General features: G+C 39.4%; 2 protein-coding genes across 32 annotated transcripts in view; both read right to left on the bottom strand.

Moving 5' to 3' along the window:
• Positions 1-261: 261 nt before the first annotated feature.
• Positions 262-6,781, bottom strand: LOC701204 (TOX high mobility group box family member 4-like). Its single transcript, XM_078002585.1, is given in 3 exon segments — positions 262-1,934; positions 1,937-2,223; positions 6,732-6,781. Coding segments are annotated over 3 exon segments (1,905 nt in total). The 3' UTR covers positions 262-366.
• Positions 6,782-16,552: 9,771 nt separating this feature from the next.
• Positions 16,553-18,264, bottom strand: part of ALPK1 (alpha kinase 1) — a 136,763-nt gene continuing 135,051 nt past the window's right edge. For all 31 annotated transcript variants that reach the window (XM_078002145.1, XM_078002156.1, XM_028848675.2 and 28 more), the window contains one exon: positions 16,553-17,224. In XM_078002145.1, the coding sequence (XP_077858271.1) occupies positions 17,025-17,224 (200 nt within the window). In that variant the 3' untranslated portion in view covers positions 16,553-17,024. The remainder of the gene's footprint in view (positions 17,225-18,264) is intronic.

Below are 18,264 nucleotides of genomic sequence, written 5' to 3'. Positions count from 1 at the left end.
TCCCGTCATTTTAATAATATTTTAGGCAAGTCCTATGACAATTATACTAACAAGTTTCTTCAACCCCACCACCACCCCTACCATCTCTATGCTTTGCTTGCCCATACTCCCTTCACCCTTTCATCTGCTATTACCACTGTTATTTCTACTTGTGGTTGAAAGTAAAAAGCATCTCCAGATTACAGCAAGTTCAGTCGCCCTGCTCCATAACCTGGCCTCTGCTGAAGGGAGAAAATGGGGGGAAACATGAACAACCATCATGGGTTGTGATCAGGCACTACCAGAAGCCCAGCTTGTGTTTCAAAAACAGGCTCTTGGACATGTTCCCAGCAGATAACTCTTCACTGGCTTGGAGAACAGGAAGGACTATTTCACAAACACCACTGTGTTTGAATTTCTAGAGGCTACCCAGACCAAGAATACATCCCTGCAGTGCTTCACCACACACTCATTGCTGCAGTATTCATTGTTCCAGTCCTTACTCACAATGGAAGTGTTCTCACAACCAGAACTCAAACATCGAAGCTGGGGTGAGAGTGCCATAGGAGACCCACTCACCAATTCAACATCTATCTGAGAAGGGGACTAAACCTCAGGAACTACATCTGTGATCATCTCACAGATAGTCTCAGGAGAAGTTGCCTCCACCGTATGGGCCTCAGGGCTATTGTTCATAGGCTGCTCAGGACTACTTTCCACAGTTGGTGGGACTAAAGTAGTCTGCACTTTCAAAGTGGGTAGAGACACACTCTTGATCTGCAGAGGAGATAGCTGTTGCTGTAAATTGATTCAAACTTTCTGAGGTGGAGGCTGTTTTATGGCCTGGAGTGGAGGAAGCTGCTGTGAAATAGTAACTTGCTGCTGAGTCGGAGGCTGTGGCATCTGTTGTAATGGAGGGGGCTGTAGTCGGGGTGGAGGCAGTTGCATAGAAGCAGCAGCAGCTGCTGCTGCCTGCGACACTGACCAAGTGACAATCTGGGCTTGTTGACTGGGCTGGATAGTAGCTGTACTGGTTTGGCCTAGTTGGAGCCCCTGGGAGGTCACCACTGTGGCTGGGATAACAGTAACCATCCCTTCTTGAGACATAGTAATGGAAGAGGGCAACGTTTGTTTGGTAATAATCAACTTGGTGATATTGGGCTGACCCCCAACTCCTGAAGATGCCTGGTTTGCCACATAGGATGAAAGGGTGGAGTTAACAGTGGTTGGGAACAGGGCAGGGGGCTCTATTGAAGCTGGTGCTGGAGATGCTGGGTCAACAGTAGCCATAGGAGATGGAGAAGGAGTTTGTGATGGTGGTGCTGGATCCAATTCCACTGTTTCCACAGTGGCCTGACACTCTTGGTTGTCTATGTAAGCAGTCAATGCCTTCAGATACTCTTTCTCGGCAGCCTCAGTTTTCCTCTTATATACCTGTTTTTGCTTCTCTCCAAGACTATCCCACATGGAGGCCACAATTTTTGAAACCTCACCAAAAGTGGCATTAGGATTCTGTCCCTTGATGGCAGCCTGTGTATCACGAAAGAATAAAGCATATGCTGAAACTGGTTTCTGAGGTTTATTAGGATCTTTATTTTTTCTCTTCTTTGGGGCCTTCTGCTTTTTCCCTGCTTCCACCACCACTGTCTTCTGGCTGTGAAGTTGCCTCCGGAAATCCTCAACACCATCCTCGTGAAGTGAACTAGTAGGTGAAGGGGTGGTTGAAAGACGATCTTCAGGTGACTGGGCAGGTGGCAGGATGGTGCCACCCCCTGAGCTCAAACCCAGTTGGAAACTCAGTTCTGACTGATCAATGGTGGTCAACTGGCTATGCCCTATCAAGTCAGATGTCATGTCTGTCATTGGTACATTAATTGTAACAGGTGAGTTGGCACTATACCGAGTTCCCATAGAGTAGTCCAAGTCCATGATCAAGCCTTCACCGAGGATTCCCCACCCTGCTCCATCAAGCTATGGGTCATACCCACAGGTATGTTCAATGTCTGGACCCCATACTGGGCTGAAAAACTGCCATTCTGTGAAGAGGAAGGGTCTGCCAGGTCATCAAAGTGGTCAACCACGTCGGAAACAGCCAATGAGGGATCAGAATCCAAGGAGATAGGTGGGATTTCAAATTCCTCATCACCCAAGCTTGGTGTATGGAATATCTCAGCCCCTGACAGGAAGGGGTGTGAAGGCCCTGTGATCATCAGGTAAATGTCATTTCCTCTGGGAAACTCCCATCTTCACACAACCGCTCCTACCGTCTCAGACCGTCATCGCTCCTACCGTCCCCACTGGACTCGGAACTGTGAGACCACTTCTTGTATCATGTGTGTCCTATTTAACTTTCCTTAAACAAGCCTGTGTTCCTTGCATCTAAAAACCTTAAAACATGTTTGAAATCCAGCATCTCAGAACCAGGAGCACATCGAACTCACATTATGTGGTAGGCAACACTCTAAAGACGCCCTCCTCCCAGATTCTTATCTCTTGGTTGTTCAAACAGTAATGCAGGTACTGCTGTAAAGGAATTTTGAACAAATAAAGTCCCAAGTCAGTTAACTTAATTAATTAATAAATAATTAATACTTATTAGTTAATAAGTATTAATTAATTAAGACAGAGTCTCTCTTTGTTGCCCAGGCTGAAGTGTAGTAGTGTGATCTCAGCTCACTGCAACCTCTGCGTACTGGGTTCAAGTGATTCTCATGCCTCAGCCTCTCGAGTAGCTGGGATTACAGGCGTGAGCCACCACTCCTGGCTAATTTTTGTATTTCTAGTAGAGACAAGGTTTCACCATGTTGCCAAGGCTGGGCTTGAACTCCTGACCTCAAGTGATCTGCCTGTCTCAGTCTCTCAAAGTGCTAGGATTACATGTGTGAGCCAACACGCCTGGTCGAAAGTCAGTTAACTTTAAAATGTGGGGATTGTCCAGGTGGGCCTGACTCAATTAGTTGAGTCTTTTAAAGCAGAAAGTTTTCTATGACTGGAAGCCAGAGAAGTCAGAGAAATCTGAAGCATGAGAAGGATTTAGTGTGCTGTTGCTGGCCTTGATGCTGGACAGGTTCCGTACAAGGACCACAGAGTGGCTACAAGTAGCTGAGAGCGAACCCAACTAACAGCCAACAAGGAAACAGCCACCTCCGTTCTACAACCACAAGGAACTGAATTTTACCAACAACAGGAATGAGATTGGAAGATGATCCCAAGCTCCAGAAGAGAACACAACCAGCTGACAGATTGGTTTTAGCCCTGTGATACCCTGAGCTGAGGTCCCAGTCATACCATCCGGGATTTCTGACCTATAGAACTGTGAGATAATGAACAGGTATTGTTTTAAGCTGTTAAATGTCTGGTAATTTGTTAGGCAGCAATAGATGACTAATGCAGGTTGATTTCAAGTGAATGGGACTCTCTGGAGCTGTGTGAGGCTGCAACCCTTAATGTAAATAATTTTGTGACCATGTGTTATCAGAACAAATACTTTTGGAAAACCACATTTTCATAATCAGGATGAAAGATTAATGATGTTGAGTGGACTTACAGCAGAGACCAATCACAGAAAGCACGGAGGCAACACTATGAAACAAAACTTGAATACTTAAGTGTGGAGGTTAGTGATACAGAAAGCAGATTCTATCAGTAAGTGAGAATTAAAGCAACTGGCATTCATCTAAGAACTAATCTTAGCTCAAGTGGAAAACACAACTAATATTGCTAACTCTAACTCCGCTTTGGTTTAAAGGATGATAGTATGGTGGATAAATAATGATAAAAAACAATAGCAACAACAACCATTGATGAAACATTTACTCTGTGCCAGGTACCATCCTAGCAATGTTACATGTGCTCTTTCTAACTCTCACAAAGCTTTTGAAGTTGATACTATTAATCATCTTTTAACCTTTGGGTAGTAGTAATGAAGAATGATCCTGAGATTAATCAGGAAAGAAACGGGAAACAAAGGCAGCATTTTGGCACAGGAAGTTTAAATGCCTGTTTTAGTTTCATGATGTGCCTTTAATCTTGGAGTCTCAATAATCGTTAGCTGCTCTGGATAAAGGAGGAACCACACTCTTTAATTCATGAAACTTGAAGAACACCCTTCTAAATGCACTTAAAACACCTGGTTTCTGAGCCAGAATCACTAAATTAGGCCCTCTTTATCACTTGTTTTAAAAGTAATTCATGCTTTATCTGAAGCATATCATGTAATAATACATATAATATAGGTTAAAAACATTTACTGATCTTAAAAAATTGGATTATCAGTACATTTGGGTCACATGGTAGTAGAGTACTCCTGGAGATAATGATGCCCTATTCCTTCAGTCTAAGAACAGATGGCAATTAATTTCTCCAGCATTATCTGGTTTACATATATATAATAGTGATAAAAATCAACAATAATAAAATACTGGTAACCATTATTTTTCACCAGTTTTATTCATGTACCACAAATGGTTTAATTTTCTTAATTAAATCAGCACTAAAATAAAAATCATAGAAAAGAAGACGGGATGAATCTCCCTAAGTGATAGAGCACTCAAGCATTTTTACTTTTTCACTGAGACAAAAAACAAAAGCAAATAAACAAACAACAACAAAAAAAACCCTGTCTGCCCAGGAGCTAATCCATTTTCCACACTCATTATCATTCAGATGAGTCTTTTGTAAGACAAAGATGTCAGCATAGCTTCTTTCAGTGTCTGAGAACGCCTTTCTTATTTGGATTGTACAAATAAAGAGGACCCTCTGGATCTAATTAAGAGATTTTTCACCTGCCATCATTCATTCATTCAGTTCACAAACATTTATGGAACACGTGCTATATTCAAGGCACAATGTTAAATACTGTATTACACTAAGAGTTATGCCACAATGGGTCAATCATAAAACCACACTCTTAATTAATCTTGCGATTTTTAATGATTTAATTCTTTCATTCAGCAAGGCCTTATTAACAACCAAGTGCCAGGCTAGGCACTGGGGCTGCCAAAATGAACTCACAATCTCTGCTTTCACGTGCTCATAATCTAATGGGGGGAGGCAGAGACATAAACAAGTAATTACTGTGCAATTGAGGTCCTACTGTAAAGGTCTGTGATGGTGTAATGGAGCCTGTGTGTGTGTGTGTGTGTGTGTGTTAGTGTTACTAGAGGGGAGTAGTGGAAGAGTCAGAGAAGGTCTTCCTGGAGAGATGACACTTGAAGGACAAGTAATAGTTTCCCAGGGGAGGGAGGATAGAATGTTCTGGGGAATGTAGGAGTGAATATACCAGGTACAGGGAAGGGCTTTGGAAGACATTTGTGGGAAGTCACATCATATCTGGGGAATTGCAGTCACATATGGCTGGGAGGATATGGAACTATCTGGAGACGAGATTGGAGAGATATGGAATGAGAGAATCACGTTTGAGTATTATTTAGGTCAAGCCAGATGAATTTACCAATATTAGACTATTTCGACTTACAAAAACAGCAATTTAAAGAATATTTCAGGATGATATAATAATGATGTACAAGCACCAGTAAATAACCACACAAACATAATTTATTATAATTGTTATTGTTACCGTTATTATTTGCACTTCTCACTCCCTACCCTGATCAGAAATGGCTTCTCCCTAGGTCCAAGGTTGTTCCCTCTGTCTGGGGGAGATTCTGGGTTCACATGCCGTTAACTAATCTTGGTTGCCACAGCTGGTGAGAGTGGGACTGAGTAAATGAATTTATCGGACTACACTGGAAAAACAGTTGGAGTAATAATGGCAATAAAACCCTATATTTATTTTGTTTTGTTTGAGGTGGAGTCTCGCTCTGTTGTCCAGGCTGGAGTGCAGTGGTGTGATCTTGGCTCACTGTAACCTCTGTCTCCCGGGTTCAAGCAATTCTCCTGCCTCAGTCCCCCAAGTAGCTGGGATTACAGGCATGTGCCACCATACCTGGCTAATTTTTGCATTTTTAGTAGAGACAAAAACCCTATATTTGAACACCAAAGAGTGCCAGCCACTGTGCTAAGTCCCTCATAGGCATTACCTCTAATCCTCACAGCAAAACCCAGGTAGGGATTTTTATACCCGTTTTACATATGGACACTCCAAGGCTCTAAAGAGGCCAGGCAACTTGCTCAGTGCCACTCTGCTAGTGAGCAGCAGAGCTGGGACTATTCCTGTCTAATTTCACCAGACACTCCCCTTCAAGGAGGCCTAGTGAGAGTGACTGCAGTGGAACTAGAGAGGACCTAATCACCAGCTGAGTTTAAAGACGATTGCCCTGAAAAGGAAAGACCTGAAAGTGAGTGAAGCCCTGTGAATTACTTCAGAGTGTCAGAAATCTCTGTTTGTAAGTTTCAATTTTTTCTCCTTAGAAGGCGAGAAAGAGGAGAGTGTAGAAGATGGGGATGGGGCACAAAAGAGGCATTTGGGTAATATGGGGAGAAAAGTGAGCACCCACTCTTATCCTCTACATCCGTGCTGGCAGGGGATCAGTTGGGTCTAGAATTTAACTCTTTCTTTGCTGTGGCAAGAACAAAGCTCATTCTGCTTAGCAAAGTCCTTCTCACCAACAGCTACATAACAGGGAGGAATACTGTGTGGCCATTATAAGACAAAAATATTTCACTTGATTTATTCCCCTAAAAGATTGCATGGGAAAGAATGTGTGATCAAGAAAATACAACGTTAAAACTGGAAACATGTTACTGAGGAAGTATTCTTAACCTTTGAAGTTAGACAACATTTTCATCACTTTGGGATGGCGGGCCGGTTGAGACTCTGAAATTCCCGTAGTTTTGTCATCGCGAAGCCACCCAGCACACCATAATACACAGTGGGAACAAAGCCTCTGGAGGCCCCTGTGATCCACGAGCACAGTGTCTCATCTATTATCCAAGTGGCCTGTTCTAGAAACCATCTTTTGGGTGTGTCTTTTCATTTGTTTCTTCTGTCTCCCATGCTGAGAGTGATGACAAGGGTCATTTCTCGTTAATGTTGTGGACACTGCACTCAGAGTGACCTTTCTCACTGAGAAACAGCCTTTCACAGTCTGGATTTTTAAACAGTTTTCTCAAAAAAAAAAGTGAGTGTACTTCTTTAAAGATCACACTTTGAGTTTAGAGTTAGATGCCTGTAGCTCTCTCAGTCTTTTTGTAAGAAATATAATTTTGTCAGGGTCTGAAAGAGAAAATAACTCTAGGATTATTTTGCAGGAGCAAAAGAGAAGTAATTTTCAGCAAACTGGAATATATCATTAATCTTCCCAATGGAAAACATTATAGTAAATCAATAAATCACTTAGAAAGGTTTCTACTCCCTCCTGGCCATTCCATGGGTCAGTTGTGCCAACTTATAAAATGCTTCCTGAAAACAATATTTTATTGATAACTGGAATGATTGTTATAAAACATTAACTTTCCTAAAGTATATTTTTTAGTCATCTTTTTAGCATTTGAGCTGCACTGTTGTTGTGGATGTTCTACGCATGGCATTTTTAGCACAAGGAGGTAAAGCAGTTGACAAATGCCAAAGGACCAATGCGCTTAATGCATCTGGAGCTGTACCTCAATCTAATTTTTAAGTTATTGATGACAAAGTTTGGCCTTCTCTCGGCATCTGGCACAATTTGGAGCTGTCTGTTTCCCAATCATCAGCTACTACATAGCCACTAACTAGCAACAAAAATTTGTTATTGGCCTAAGTAGGATGCATCTTAAACAACAGTCTTACTTGTGATTCTTTGCATTTCCCCACTCCCCTCTCATAATCAAGAGCTGAGTGTAATAAAAGCTGATACTTGGCAATGCAGAGTTTTAGAGATGCCAAGTTTAATTCCTGTTACAGGTTGTCTAAAGATGCTTAGGGATAGCTTTTTGTTGAGTGTGTGTTCCAGGTCAGCTTAGACAGTGCAGACTGTGCCACAGGGATGGAGGGAGGAAACAAGGCAGGAGGGGACGACATTAGGTCGATTCTGTGGCAGGTTATCAAGATCATGCTGAATGGTGGAGCCCTCTCTAATATCCAGCTCCATCTCAGATCATCTTCCTTAATACTTGGCTCAACATCCTAGGACTTAGACATTTTCAGGTGCCTCTGGCAGAACAATTTATAGTTTTGAGTCTTGGCACATGGCATATTTCAAAGACTTCTGGGGTCCATTGCTCTTAATCTTTATTTATACTCATGGAAGGATCCTGCCAACTTGTGTATAGTGGGGCAAAGAGGCCAGCCACTCAGAGAATGCTTGTGCGCTGGCCTGGCCTGGCCTGGTCTGGCTCCTCTGCACGAGTGTGCCCCAGAGGCTGGAGAAGGATACAGCTGGCCAGAGGCTCCTGTCCCTCATCTCCTGTCCTCTCTGATGCAGGTGGCTCAGTGACTGCTGTCCTGCGCGAGGGAACATTGCCCATGATCCAGGTGCTCGGTCCAGAGAGAATGTTCCCTATTGAAATCATGTTGGGAACATAGCCCTTCAAAGCCAGTCGCTGTGGGTCCTTCTGTTATTGGGAGAGACCATGTCAAATGTTTAACAAAAGTGTTTCAGCAGTCTCTCTCCTTTTTGTGATTTGTGTAGAAAAAGAAGGTTAAATCTGGTGTCTGTCCTTAGCAGAGAAAACAGATACCCCAGTGCTGTCTCTGATTTTTACAGCATACTTGGAGAATGTACAGCTGATTAAGATATGTAAAGTTTGAAAATTCAGTTAAAAGTAAAGAGATAGGGCATTCTTTGATTTGAAATCCTTTTGGCTAGAAAAATGGTTTGTACTTTAAGAAAGAACTTGGTGTGGCAAAGTATGAGTGAAAAATAAATAGTGAAGAATTTTCTAACAACAGTGTTGCCTGAAATGCATGGGAACCTAAAAAACAAACAAACAACAACAAAAAAACCAACTCAGAAACAATTCGTTCTCTTTAACCTGTGCCATTTCCAGTGTAAGGTCTGAATGGCAAAACTTTATGCATTTATTTAATCTAAAATTAAATACTTTGATATTTATACTTATCTTTTTCTTTTTGAACATTACTTTTGAAAATGAATATAACACAGTTACAGATTCAATTATATAAAAATATTTTCTGTAATATGATAAATATGTGCCTCAGCATCGTAAATTAAAGGCTGTCTCCTAGCCTTTCGTTGTGAGCTCATTTCTATATGAGATTCATTTAAAATTTTATTACTATGTAGACCACACAATGGAATAACAGTGTTAATAACTTGATACTGTAGCTGCAGGATTTGTAACCTACTCTTCTGAAGCTAACAGCCCTAGGGCCAACGGCTGCTCATTTATTTCACCATATTTAAATCAATTGTAGAGACAGTCAGACAATAAATTGTGTGTCCATCTCTAGTAATAAAATTGGCATCTCAAACAGCAGAGACTTGTACAAAGATTTTACAGCTCCCCTTTTGGGATGGATTCTTCTTTGTACTATCTCCTGCAGGGGAAAAAAATGTGCTCAGATGTAAAATAACATTTTTTTTTTCTGTTCTCTTGTTAAATTCTCTGTCTTACCACTGTATAGTTGAGCCCAATGATTTTAGCTTCTGTAAAGCTCCCACTTACTGCTTGAGGGGAATTCTTTTGTCTGGGCAATGGAACAAGATAACCGACTTAATCCTCCTAGTAACACGTGAGTCGCCATGTATCATTTTAATCTGCAAAACACTAGGGCTGAGTACTGTCACATGCTGATTTTACTTTTCTATGAGAAAGTGACTCCCTGGCTCAATGATGGATTGCTTGTTCTCTTTAAACAACAGTCAAGATGGTGAATGCCCTGGGGTGATAGACAGAGTGTGCAATGGGAATGGGGGCAAATCTGATGGCCCGGTTCAAGTTCACCTGACAAAGCTGGAGCAGTTTGCAAGCAGCATTCGAGAAAGGATTATTCACACTTGCATTATATTTTTGAATGCATTTTTCTCCTTGTGCAGCTGCAAAGCTCCCTCACACTGAAGGTTTATGCACCATAATAAAGAGATTTATTTTTTTTTCTCTCACCCTCTCTTGCTTGCTTCTTGTACTTTACACCTAGTTTCTACTGAACTGTTCAGGCAGAGGATATCTGTATATTCAAACTACACAGAACAAATATCATCTTCAAAATAATAGCACTGCTAAAAGACAGTAACAAAAGCCTGACATTTCTGATATCTGAAGAAACAAAGATTGTCTCTCCTTAAGTTGAAATCAACTCCTCAAACTTTGCTTTTTAAATATTGTTATTTCGAAACTCAACTCACTCCACAAGCAAAAGATTAAAATAAAAGTCAATTTCTTAGTTCAACTTAGAAAAATACTGAAGTTTTCCTAAGAATTACTTGAAAATTTTTCAATATCTTGTTTGCTATGAGACAAATATTAAAGAATGTAGGGAGAAAAATCAGAAAAGTTTAAACACAAGGAAGCAAAATAAGTTTCTTGATAAGTTAGAGGAAGGACTGAGAAAATGCTATTTCTTTTTCTTTCCAACTTTTCATCCTTCCATCCATCCACTCATCTGCCCACACTCTACATTGTTGTAGAATGGTTTTCTGAAGCCTGGAGAGCTCAGATGTTCTTTTCTTATTGCCTCTCATCCTATGTAGCAGGAGTTAGTAAGCTAATCAGCACTTACTGATCATCTAAGATGCAAATAATTCTTATTGGTATTTCATATTATTATGCAGAACTATAATAAGCCACGGCTAGGGAGTACCAAGAGGCACAAGGCCTAGTTCATTCAGGCTGGTGAGATAGAGCCATCTCCAAGGTGCCCTCGGTGATCCCCACCTGCTGGTATCCATGCCCTTTTGGTCCCCTCCCACATTGTACAAGGGTTGGTCTGTGTGACCAGTGACCAAAAGAGTACAAATGTGATGATATGTTACTTCGGAGGCAAGATTAGGTTATAAAAGACACTGTGGCTTCCGCCTCTCTCTCCCTTCAATTTTTCCCGCTGCCATGTTGTTCTATGGACAGGCCCACATGGTGAGCCTCAGACCCACAGCCAGCAAGGAAGAGGTCTCCTTGCCAAAAGCTATATGAGAGAGCTTGGGAGCAGATTCCCCAGTCCTGGGGAAGCCTTCAGAGGACTGGAGCTGCAGCTGACATCCTGATTGCCAGCTTAAGAGAGACCGAATCAGAACTACCCAGTGAAGCCACTCCTCCCCACCCTTTCTGATCTATAGAAACTGTAAGAATTAATAAATGTTGTTTTAATCCTCTCTGTTTTGGGGTTAATTTGTCATGCAGCAATAGATAAATAATACACAAGATAATTATAATTGAACTACAGTAGATAATGTGATATAATTGTGTATTAGCTTCTATAATAATTGTGAAATGAGAGTTGCAGTTATTTTAAGACATCAAAAGAGGAGTACCTTACCTGGGTTGTGGTGGGGAGGGAAAGGGAATAAAGGATGTCAGAGAAGATTTCTTGAAGGAGGTGTTGGATGAGGTGAGTCTTCAAGGATGAGAAGACATGGGGTGTGATTGTTCTGGTAGGTATAAAAACAGCATGAAAACAGTTAATAAGTGACAAAGCATCGTATTGTGGTGTGGGAGGTGGCAGGATGAACTCTAAACTGAAACCATAAGTAGTTCAGTGTTTCTAGAGTGTAAATTGCAAGACTAGGAGTATTGATGGGCTAAGGAAGAAAGCTGTACATGCTCATCTAATAATGTGGACGTTTATTGGAAAAGAGAATCATTTGAATTTCTTGTTAAATATTATTTTTTGAGATAAGTAATACAAGCTTATTGCAGAAAATTTTGGAAACAAATGATAAAGAAGAAAATGAAATCCACTGTAATAAGTTTACTAGGGAAAAACACTATCAGTATTTCAATATACTCTCTCTACATATATTTTTTCTATTTAGATGAACTCTCCAACAACCTGATGAACTTGAAAGTTTAGTCTTCTCTTGTCAAGCCTCCAGATGAGAACATAGTTTAACCAACACCTTGATTGCAGCCTGTGAGACTCTGAGCTGAGGATCAGCTAAGCTGTGCCCGGACTCCTGACGCACAGAAACTGTGAGATAATAAAATGTATGTTGGTTGAAGCTGCTAAGTTTGAGAGATGCAGCAATAGAAAACTAATACTCTTTTCTATTCAGGCTTTCAGCTGCAGCACTCAGCTATATCTGCTAATATTAAGGTCACCAGTGAACTCCACATTGCTAAATTCAAAAATTTAGTTCACAGTTTTCATCTGACTTATCTGTCAGCGGCATCTGACATAGTTGATCATTCCCTGCTTGATTCATACTTTGCTTGACTCAGAGGATTCCATCTTCTTTGTACTCTTTCTCCCTCTAAAACCCCCACTAGATGATGTTGGACCTTCTTTTCTCTTCGTCTCTTAATCACTTATTTGTATTTTCTGTCCTTTTATCTTTCTGCTGCATTTTAGCTAATTCCTTCATCTCTCTTTCCATTTTAATAGTTCTTTCTTGAACTATGTCTAATCTGCTGTTTAACCTTTCTAGTAAGTTATATAGTCAATTACTGTATTTTTCATTTTCTAGAAAATCAATTTGACTTTTTAAAAACTAATCTGGCCTTTAAAAATGTTTATACAAAGCTTTGAACATTTTAAAAGAATACTGGATATTTATTGTTACTTTTATGCAATATATAAATGTATAACAACATTAAATAAAAGTGAATATGCAACAATAGTAAGGGGAATGATAACCAACAATTTCTGGACAGTAATTTTCTCTTGGATAGAGGAGGAAGTAGAGATCAGAGATGGAGGCTTCAAAAACAGTATTACATTTAATTTCTTCAATCGGGTGTTGGGTATATGGGTGATGACATAAATAAAAATTTAAAGATATTTAAAAAATGTAATTTCTTGCAAATTCCTCTCAATAGTACTATTTCTGCTTTTTATAACTCAGAGATATGCATTGCTACAAAATCTTTATTTCTCTAAAATTCCTAGTTATGCCAATGCCATCTCACTTAGCAGATATCCTAGCTTTTTGACTTAACAAAGAAAAGTGGGCTCTGAGGTGCTTTCCATCAATTTACTTCTTTATCACCTCCAATTTCCAGTTTTTTCACCCATTGTTGCTCTTCCTTTTCTTCTGTGTCGGTAGAAATAATCATATTTCTTTCTAAATGTAAATATCCTGAACTTTATTCCCAATTTCGTCTTCCACAAACAGGGATTCACAAACTTTTTCTGTAAAGGTACATATAGTAAATATTTTTAACTTTGCAAAATCCTGTCTATGTCACAGTGTTACTCAGTTCTGCTATTGTAACACAAAAGCAGCTGTAGATAGAACATAATTGAATAAGTGACTATGTTCCAATAAAATTTTATTTACAAAAACAGATGTCAGCAGCTTTGACCTCATGGATCATAGTTTGTTGACCCCCTTCTACAACATCTCAAAGGTCACTCTGTCAATTAACAGCCTCTTTTTGCTGTCAGCAATCTTTTTTCACTGTTCTGTCTTTCACCCCCAAAATTGTTTTTTTTTTCTTGATTTTTTTCTGCTGGATTTCACACTGCTGAATGCTCCTCCTTATATTCTTTCCTGATTAGTTTGTTTGATACCAATCTTGGTTTTCATCTTCTTTATCTATTGATTCTTCAAACTTTTCTTGGTATTTCTTCCTTTCTATGACATTACATTTAAGAATTTTTGTTTTTGGAGATTTAAAAATATATAGAAAAGTAGAAACACTGGTACAATGAATTGCTATGTAACCATCCCCCTTCAACATTAACCCCAAAGAGTCAAGCTGCTTTCATATCTTTTTCCAAATTTTTCTTTTGGTTGAATGTTCTTAAGATATCACTTCATCGTTTTGTCTAACACTCAGTCCATATTCAAAATCCCCAATTGACTAAAAAATGTCATTTTATCACTGATTTCTTATCCCACTTTTAGTGATCAGATTGATTGAAGTGTGAGTAGCATCAGCCTGATTCTTCCGTTATAAAGTTCCCCATCTAATTTTCCCCTAATAGTTTTAGCAGCCATCAATGCTTTCTGCCCAGATCCATTATTTCATTAATGGATGCAAAATCATGATTTTCTAGTTTTAGTCTTTCTATGTTTATTAGTTGGACTTCTATGACATTGAATAGAATTGGGATAGTAGGCAAATTTGTCTTGTTCCTTTTCTCAACTTAAAAGTTTTAATTGCTTCACTATTAATTATGGTATTGCTGATTTAAGTTTAAAAGAAAAAACCTTTGTCAGATTTAGAAAACTTTTCTTTATTTCTAGTTTTCAAAGAGCTTGTTTTTTTCTTTTACCATGAGTTGATTTTGAATTTTATGAAATAATTTTCTGCATCTTGTGAAATTACATGATTTTCTCCCTTTACTTTGTTAGTAGAATAGATTACATTTTTTTTCATTTCCTTAATAAGCATGTGTTAACTTTGGTTTTCCAAGAAGCAGATACCAGGAAAGGATTAAACATGAAAGACCTTTATTGGGAGAAATGACTGTAAAGGATCAGTTGGAGGGAACAAGAGTAGGCAGGGGACCATGCTGTGGTCCTGACACCTATAAAAGGAGAGAGCAAAGGGTTTTTTGTTTGTTTTTGTTTTTTGAGATGGAGTCTTGCTCTGTCACCCAGGCTGGAGTGTAGTGATGCGATCTCAGCTCACTGCAAGCTCTGCCTCCTGGAAAATTAGCCATGACCAGCATTTTTTTTTTTTTTTTTTGTATTTTTAGTAGAGGTGGGGTTTCACCATGTTGGCCAAGCTGGTCTTGAACTCTTGACCTCACGTGATCCACCTGCCTCGGCCTCCCAAAGTGCTGGGATTACAGGCCTGAGCCACCACGCCCGGCCTTAAGAAAGTTTTGGTTAGGCCAGTGGCAAGACTTTGTTCCACAGTCACAGTCAGCAGTTAGAAATATTCTGAGACTAGTGTCCTTGTCATGCTTAGTCACTGGCTGACAGCACATTGAGGGCAACATGGTTTCAGCATAAACACAGTGATGGTTTCAAAGGAGTGGAAGCTGGGAGTGTCAATCAACTATGATCCCCACAGCAGGAGACTGGAATGGGTCTTCCTTGCCTCAGTTGCAACTGTGAAGAGACATGTGCAGCAACCTCAAATTGAGAAGAGTATAAACTATCAAGTGTTCAGACTTGATACATGAAGATCATGTATGCAAGTTTGAGTCTCACCAACCAGGTAAGCCGCCCAGACCTCCTGAGCTAATAGTTAAGGCTGAGGGAAACTTAGAATGAACAGTGGAGGACAGGGAGAGTGAGCATCAGTTGCAGCCCCCAAGAGTAATTGCAGAAAAGAATTGTTTTATCTCACTGGTCGCCCTTTTGTTTCTTTCAGTAAGATCACGGAGGAGCTCTTTCCTAAACCTGTGTGAAGAAGTAGATCTGTGTCGGGAAAGGGATGGACTGTGGTAGCCAGGAAAATGTATCATTTTTTTTTTTTTGAAGAATATTCTTTTTTTAAAAAAAAGCTTTATTGAGATATAACTTACCTACCATAAAATTCACCCTTTGAGTGTCTAGTCCAATGGTTTTGGTATATTCATAAAGTTCACAACATTCAATGATATTGTTGTTTTCTTTTTTACTTTTATTTTAAGTTCAGCGGTACATGTGCAGGTTTGTGTCATGGGGGTTTGTTGTGCGAATTACTTCATCACCCAGGTATTAAGCCTAGTACGCATTAGTTATTTTTCCTGATCCTCTCCCTCCTCCCACCCTCCACCCTCTGATAAGCCCTGGTGTGTGTTGTTCCCTCTATGTGTCCACCTGCTCTCATCACTTAGCTCCCACCTGTAAGTGAGAACAAGTGATATTTAGTTTTCTGTTCTTGCATTAGTTTGCTAAAAATAATGGCCTTCAGCTCTATCCATGTCCCTGCAAATGACATGATCTCATTCTTTTTTATGGTTACATGGTGATATGGTTTGGCTTTGTGTCCCCACCCAGATCTCATCTTGAATTGTAATCCCATAATTCCCATGTGTCATGGGAAGGACCTGGTGGGAGGTAATTGAGGCAGTTTTTCCCATGCTGTTCTCATGATTGTGAATGAATTCTCACAAGATCTGATGGTTTTATAAGTATCTGGCATTTCCCCTGCTGGCACTCATTCTCCATCCTGCTACCCTATGAAGAGGTGCCTTCTGCCATGATTGTAAGTTTCCTGAGGTCTCCCCAGTCATGTGGAACTGTGAGTTACTTTAACCTCTTTCCTTTCTAAATTACCCCCCAGTCTCAGGTATTTCTTCAGAGCAGTATGAGAGTGGACTAATACACATAGTGTTCCATGGTGTGTATGTACCACATTTTCTTCATCCAGTCTACCTATATGCCCATCAAGGACAGACTGGATAAGGAAAATTGTACCACTCTTCCATCTTACTTTTTACAGATTTAATTATACTAGAAGGAAATATGGGAGAATTAAAAAGAAAGAAACTCAGAGTATAAGGAAGATCTAAATATTATACATAACCAAAAAGCCATATAAAATAAAAGATTGATGAATTCAACTATATAAAAAATTATGCACAGATAAACATTTCATGCAAGTCAAATGTCAAAAGAGAGAAAAACAAATTGAATTTGTATCACAAAGGCTCACATTTTTTTAATATGTGAAGAACTTCCAAATCAATAGGAAAAGCCCCAGTAGCATCAGTCTTGATAGATAGTGACAAAAAGCTCTAACATCTCAATGGCTTAAACAGCACATGCCTTTCTCAGCAGTGCTTTGCATCCCTTATGGGTGAGTTGGGGCTGTTTTCCATGTTGCTTTCCTTGCAGGACTTATGCCCAGAAGCAGCGGTCTCCTGACACATTCTTGGTAACTGTGGCAGAGGGAAAGAGGCTCTGCAGCATCTCGTGCTGCTGATTAAATGCAGGACTTAAAGTGATACTGATCAATTCCTCTCACAAATCATTGGCCAGAACCTGTGTCACAGCCCTGCCCAAGCCCCAAAGGACCAGACTGTGCCATATTCTATGTGCCTGGAAGGAGAGAACCAGATATTTGAGAGCATCACTAAGGTCTGTCACATTACCAATCCATACAGCCTATGACTTATATGGTTTCTCCATTGAAGGTCTAGTTAAAGAAAGACGATGGCAGATTTCATTACATTCCACATGCTGGTTATTAAAGAAGTAAAAAATTCCTCTTTTCCCAAAATTGGTAGTGACATCTTTCTGATCAACAGAGTGAATCTGGGGATCTGTGAGGTAGATGAGTCCTTTTCCATTACCGGTTACCCAACCTGAAAGAGAAATGAGCACACCTGAGTATTAAATTCTTTGTAAATGTCCATCAAATGTTTACAAAAATACACACACACACACACACACACACACACACTTAAAGAGATACTTCAAACACTTGGCCATACTGTGGTTTATAGTTAGTAAATTCCTGGTAAAGAATTTGGATTGCATATTCCAGTTATTGGTTTAAGAATAATTAAATATTGGGTAATTATATTTGTCAAATATGACATCCCCAGATCACCAATTTTCAAGGTATTAGAAAGCAATAAAATACACTTTGAATAATTATCAATATCATAATATGGAATATTTCTTTCATGATTCAGAAATTTCTTTAGTGACTTATTAATTCATGTACTCATCTGTTCATTCAACAAATATTTATTGAGTGCAGACATTCTATAAAAAACTATTTTAGGCACTGGTGGTACCGATTGAACAAGGTAGTCAAAAATCTTTGTACTCATTGAGCTAACATTCTTGTGAAGGGGAACAGATCAAAAGTTAAATATATATCAGAGTGATAAATGCTCTGAGAGTGGAATAGGGAAGGTCCTGGGATGTCCATGGAACCGTAACTATAAATAATTATAATAAATCTTACTTATAATTTACATGAAGTATAGGGTATTTTCTAATAAAAATTCTAATGAATAAAATACCAGACAAACTAAAACAAAATTAAAATATTAAGGTAGAATTGAAAAGTAGTCTTATTTAAGTACATAGCTTAAGGATACAGATTTCTGTTCTATAATGACCCCCATTATGAAACCCAACATCACACTTTTAATAAGGGTAAGGGACTGGAGAAAAGGAAAAGTGGAAAGAAGATTTCGACATGTGAAGAAAATGCAATGATAAGAAACATACATCACTCAAATCTACTTGAGTGAAACAAAAAAAGCTGTTATAGATATGCTCTGGAACGAAGCCCAACAGAATATAAACCAGACCCTCTCACTGATTATGTGATACTGTAGACATTTGTAGAAGTTTTGGGCATTTTTTTCTTTCAGGAATTATTTGCTAT

This window comes from Macaca mulatta, chromosome 5 (genome assembly GCF_049350105.2).
Source record: "Macaca mulatta isolate MMU2019108-1 chromosome 5, T2T-MMU8v2.0, whole genome shotgun sequence".
In the NCBI taxonomy this organism is placed as follows: Eukaryota; Metazoa; Chordata; class Mammalia; order Primates; family Cercopithecidae; genus Macaca; species Macaca mulatta.
The sequence above is the reverse complement of the archived record's forward strand: the minus strand, read 5'-3'. Positions and strand labels throughout refer to the sequence as shown.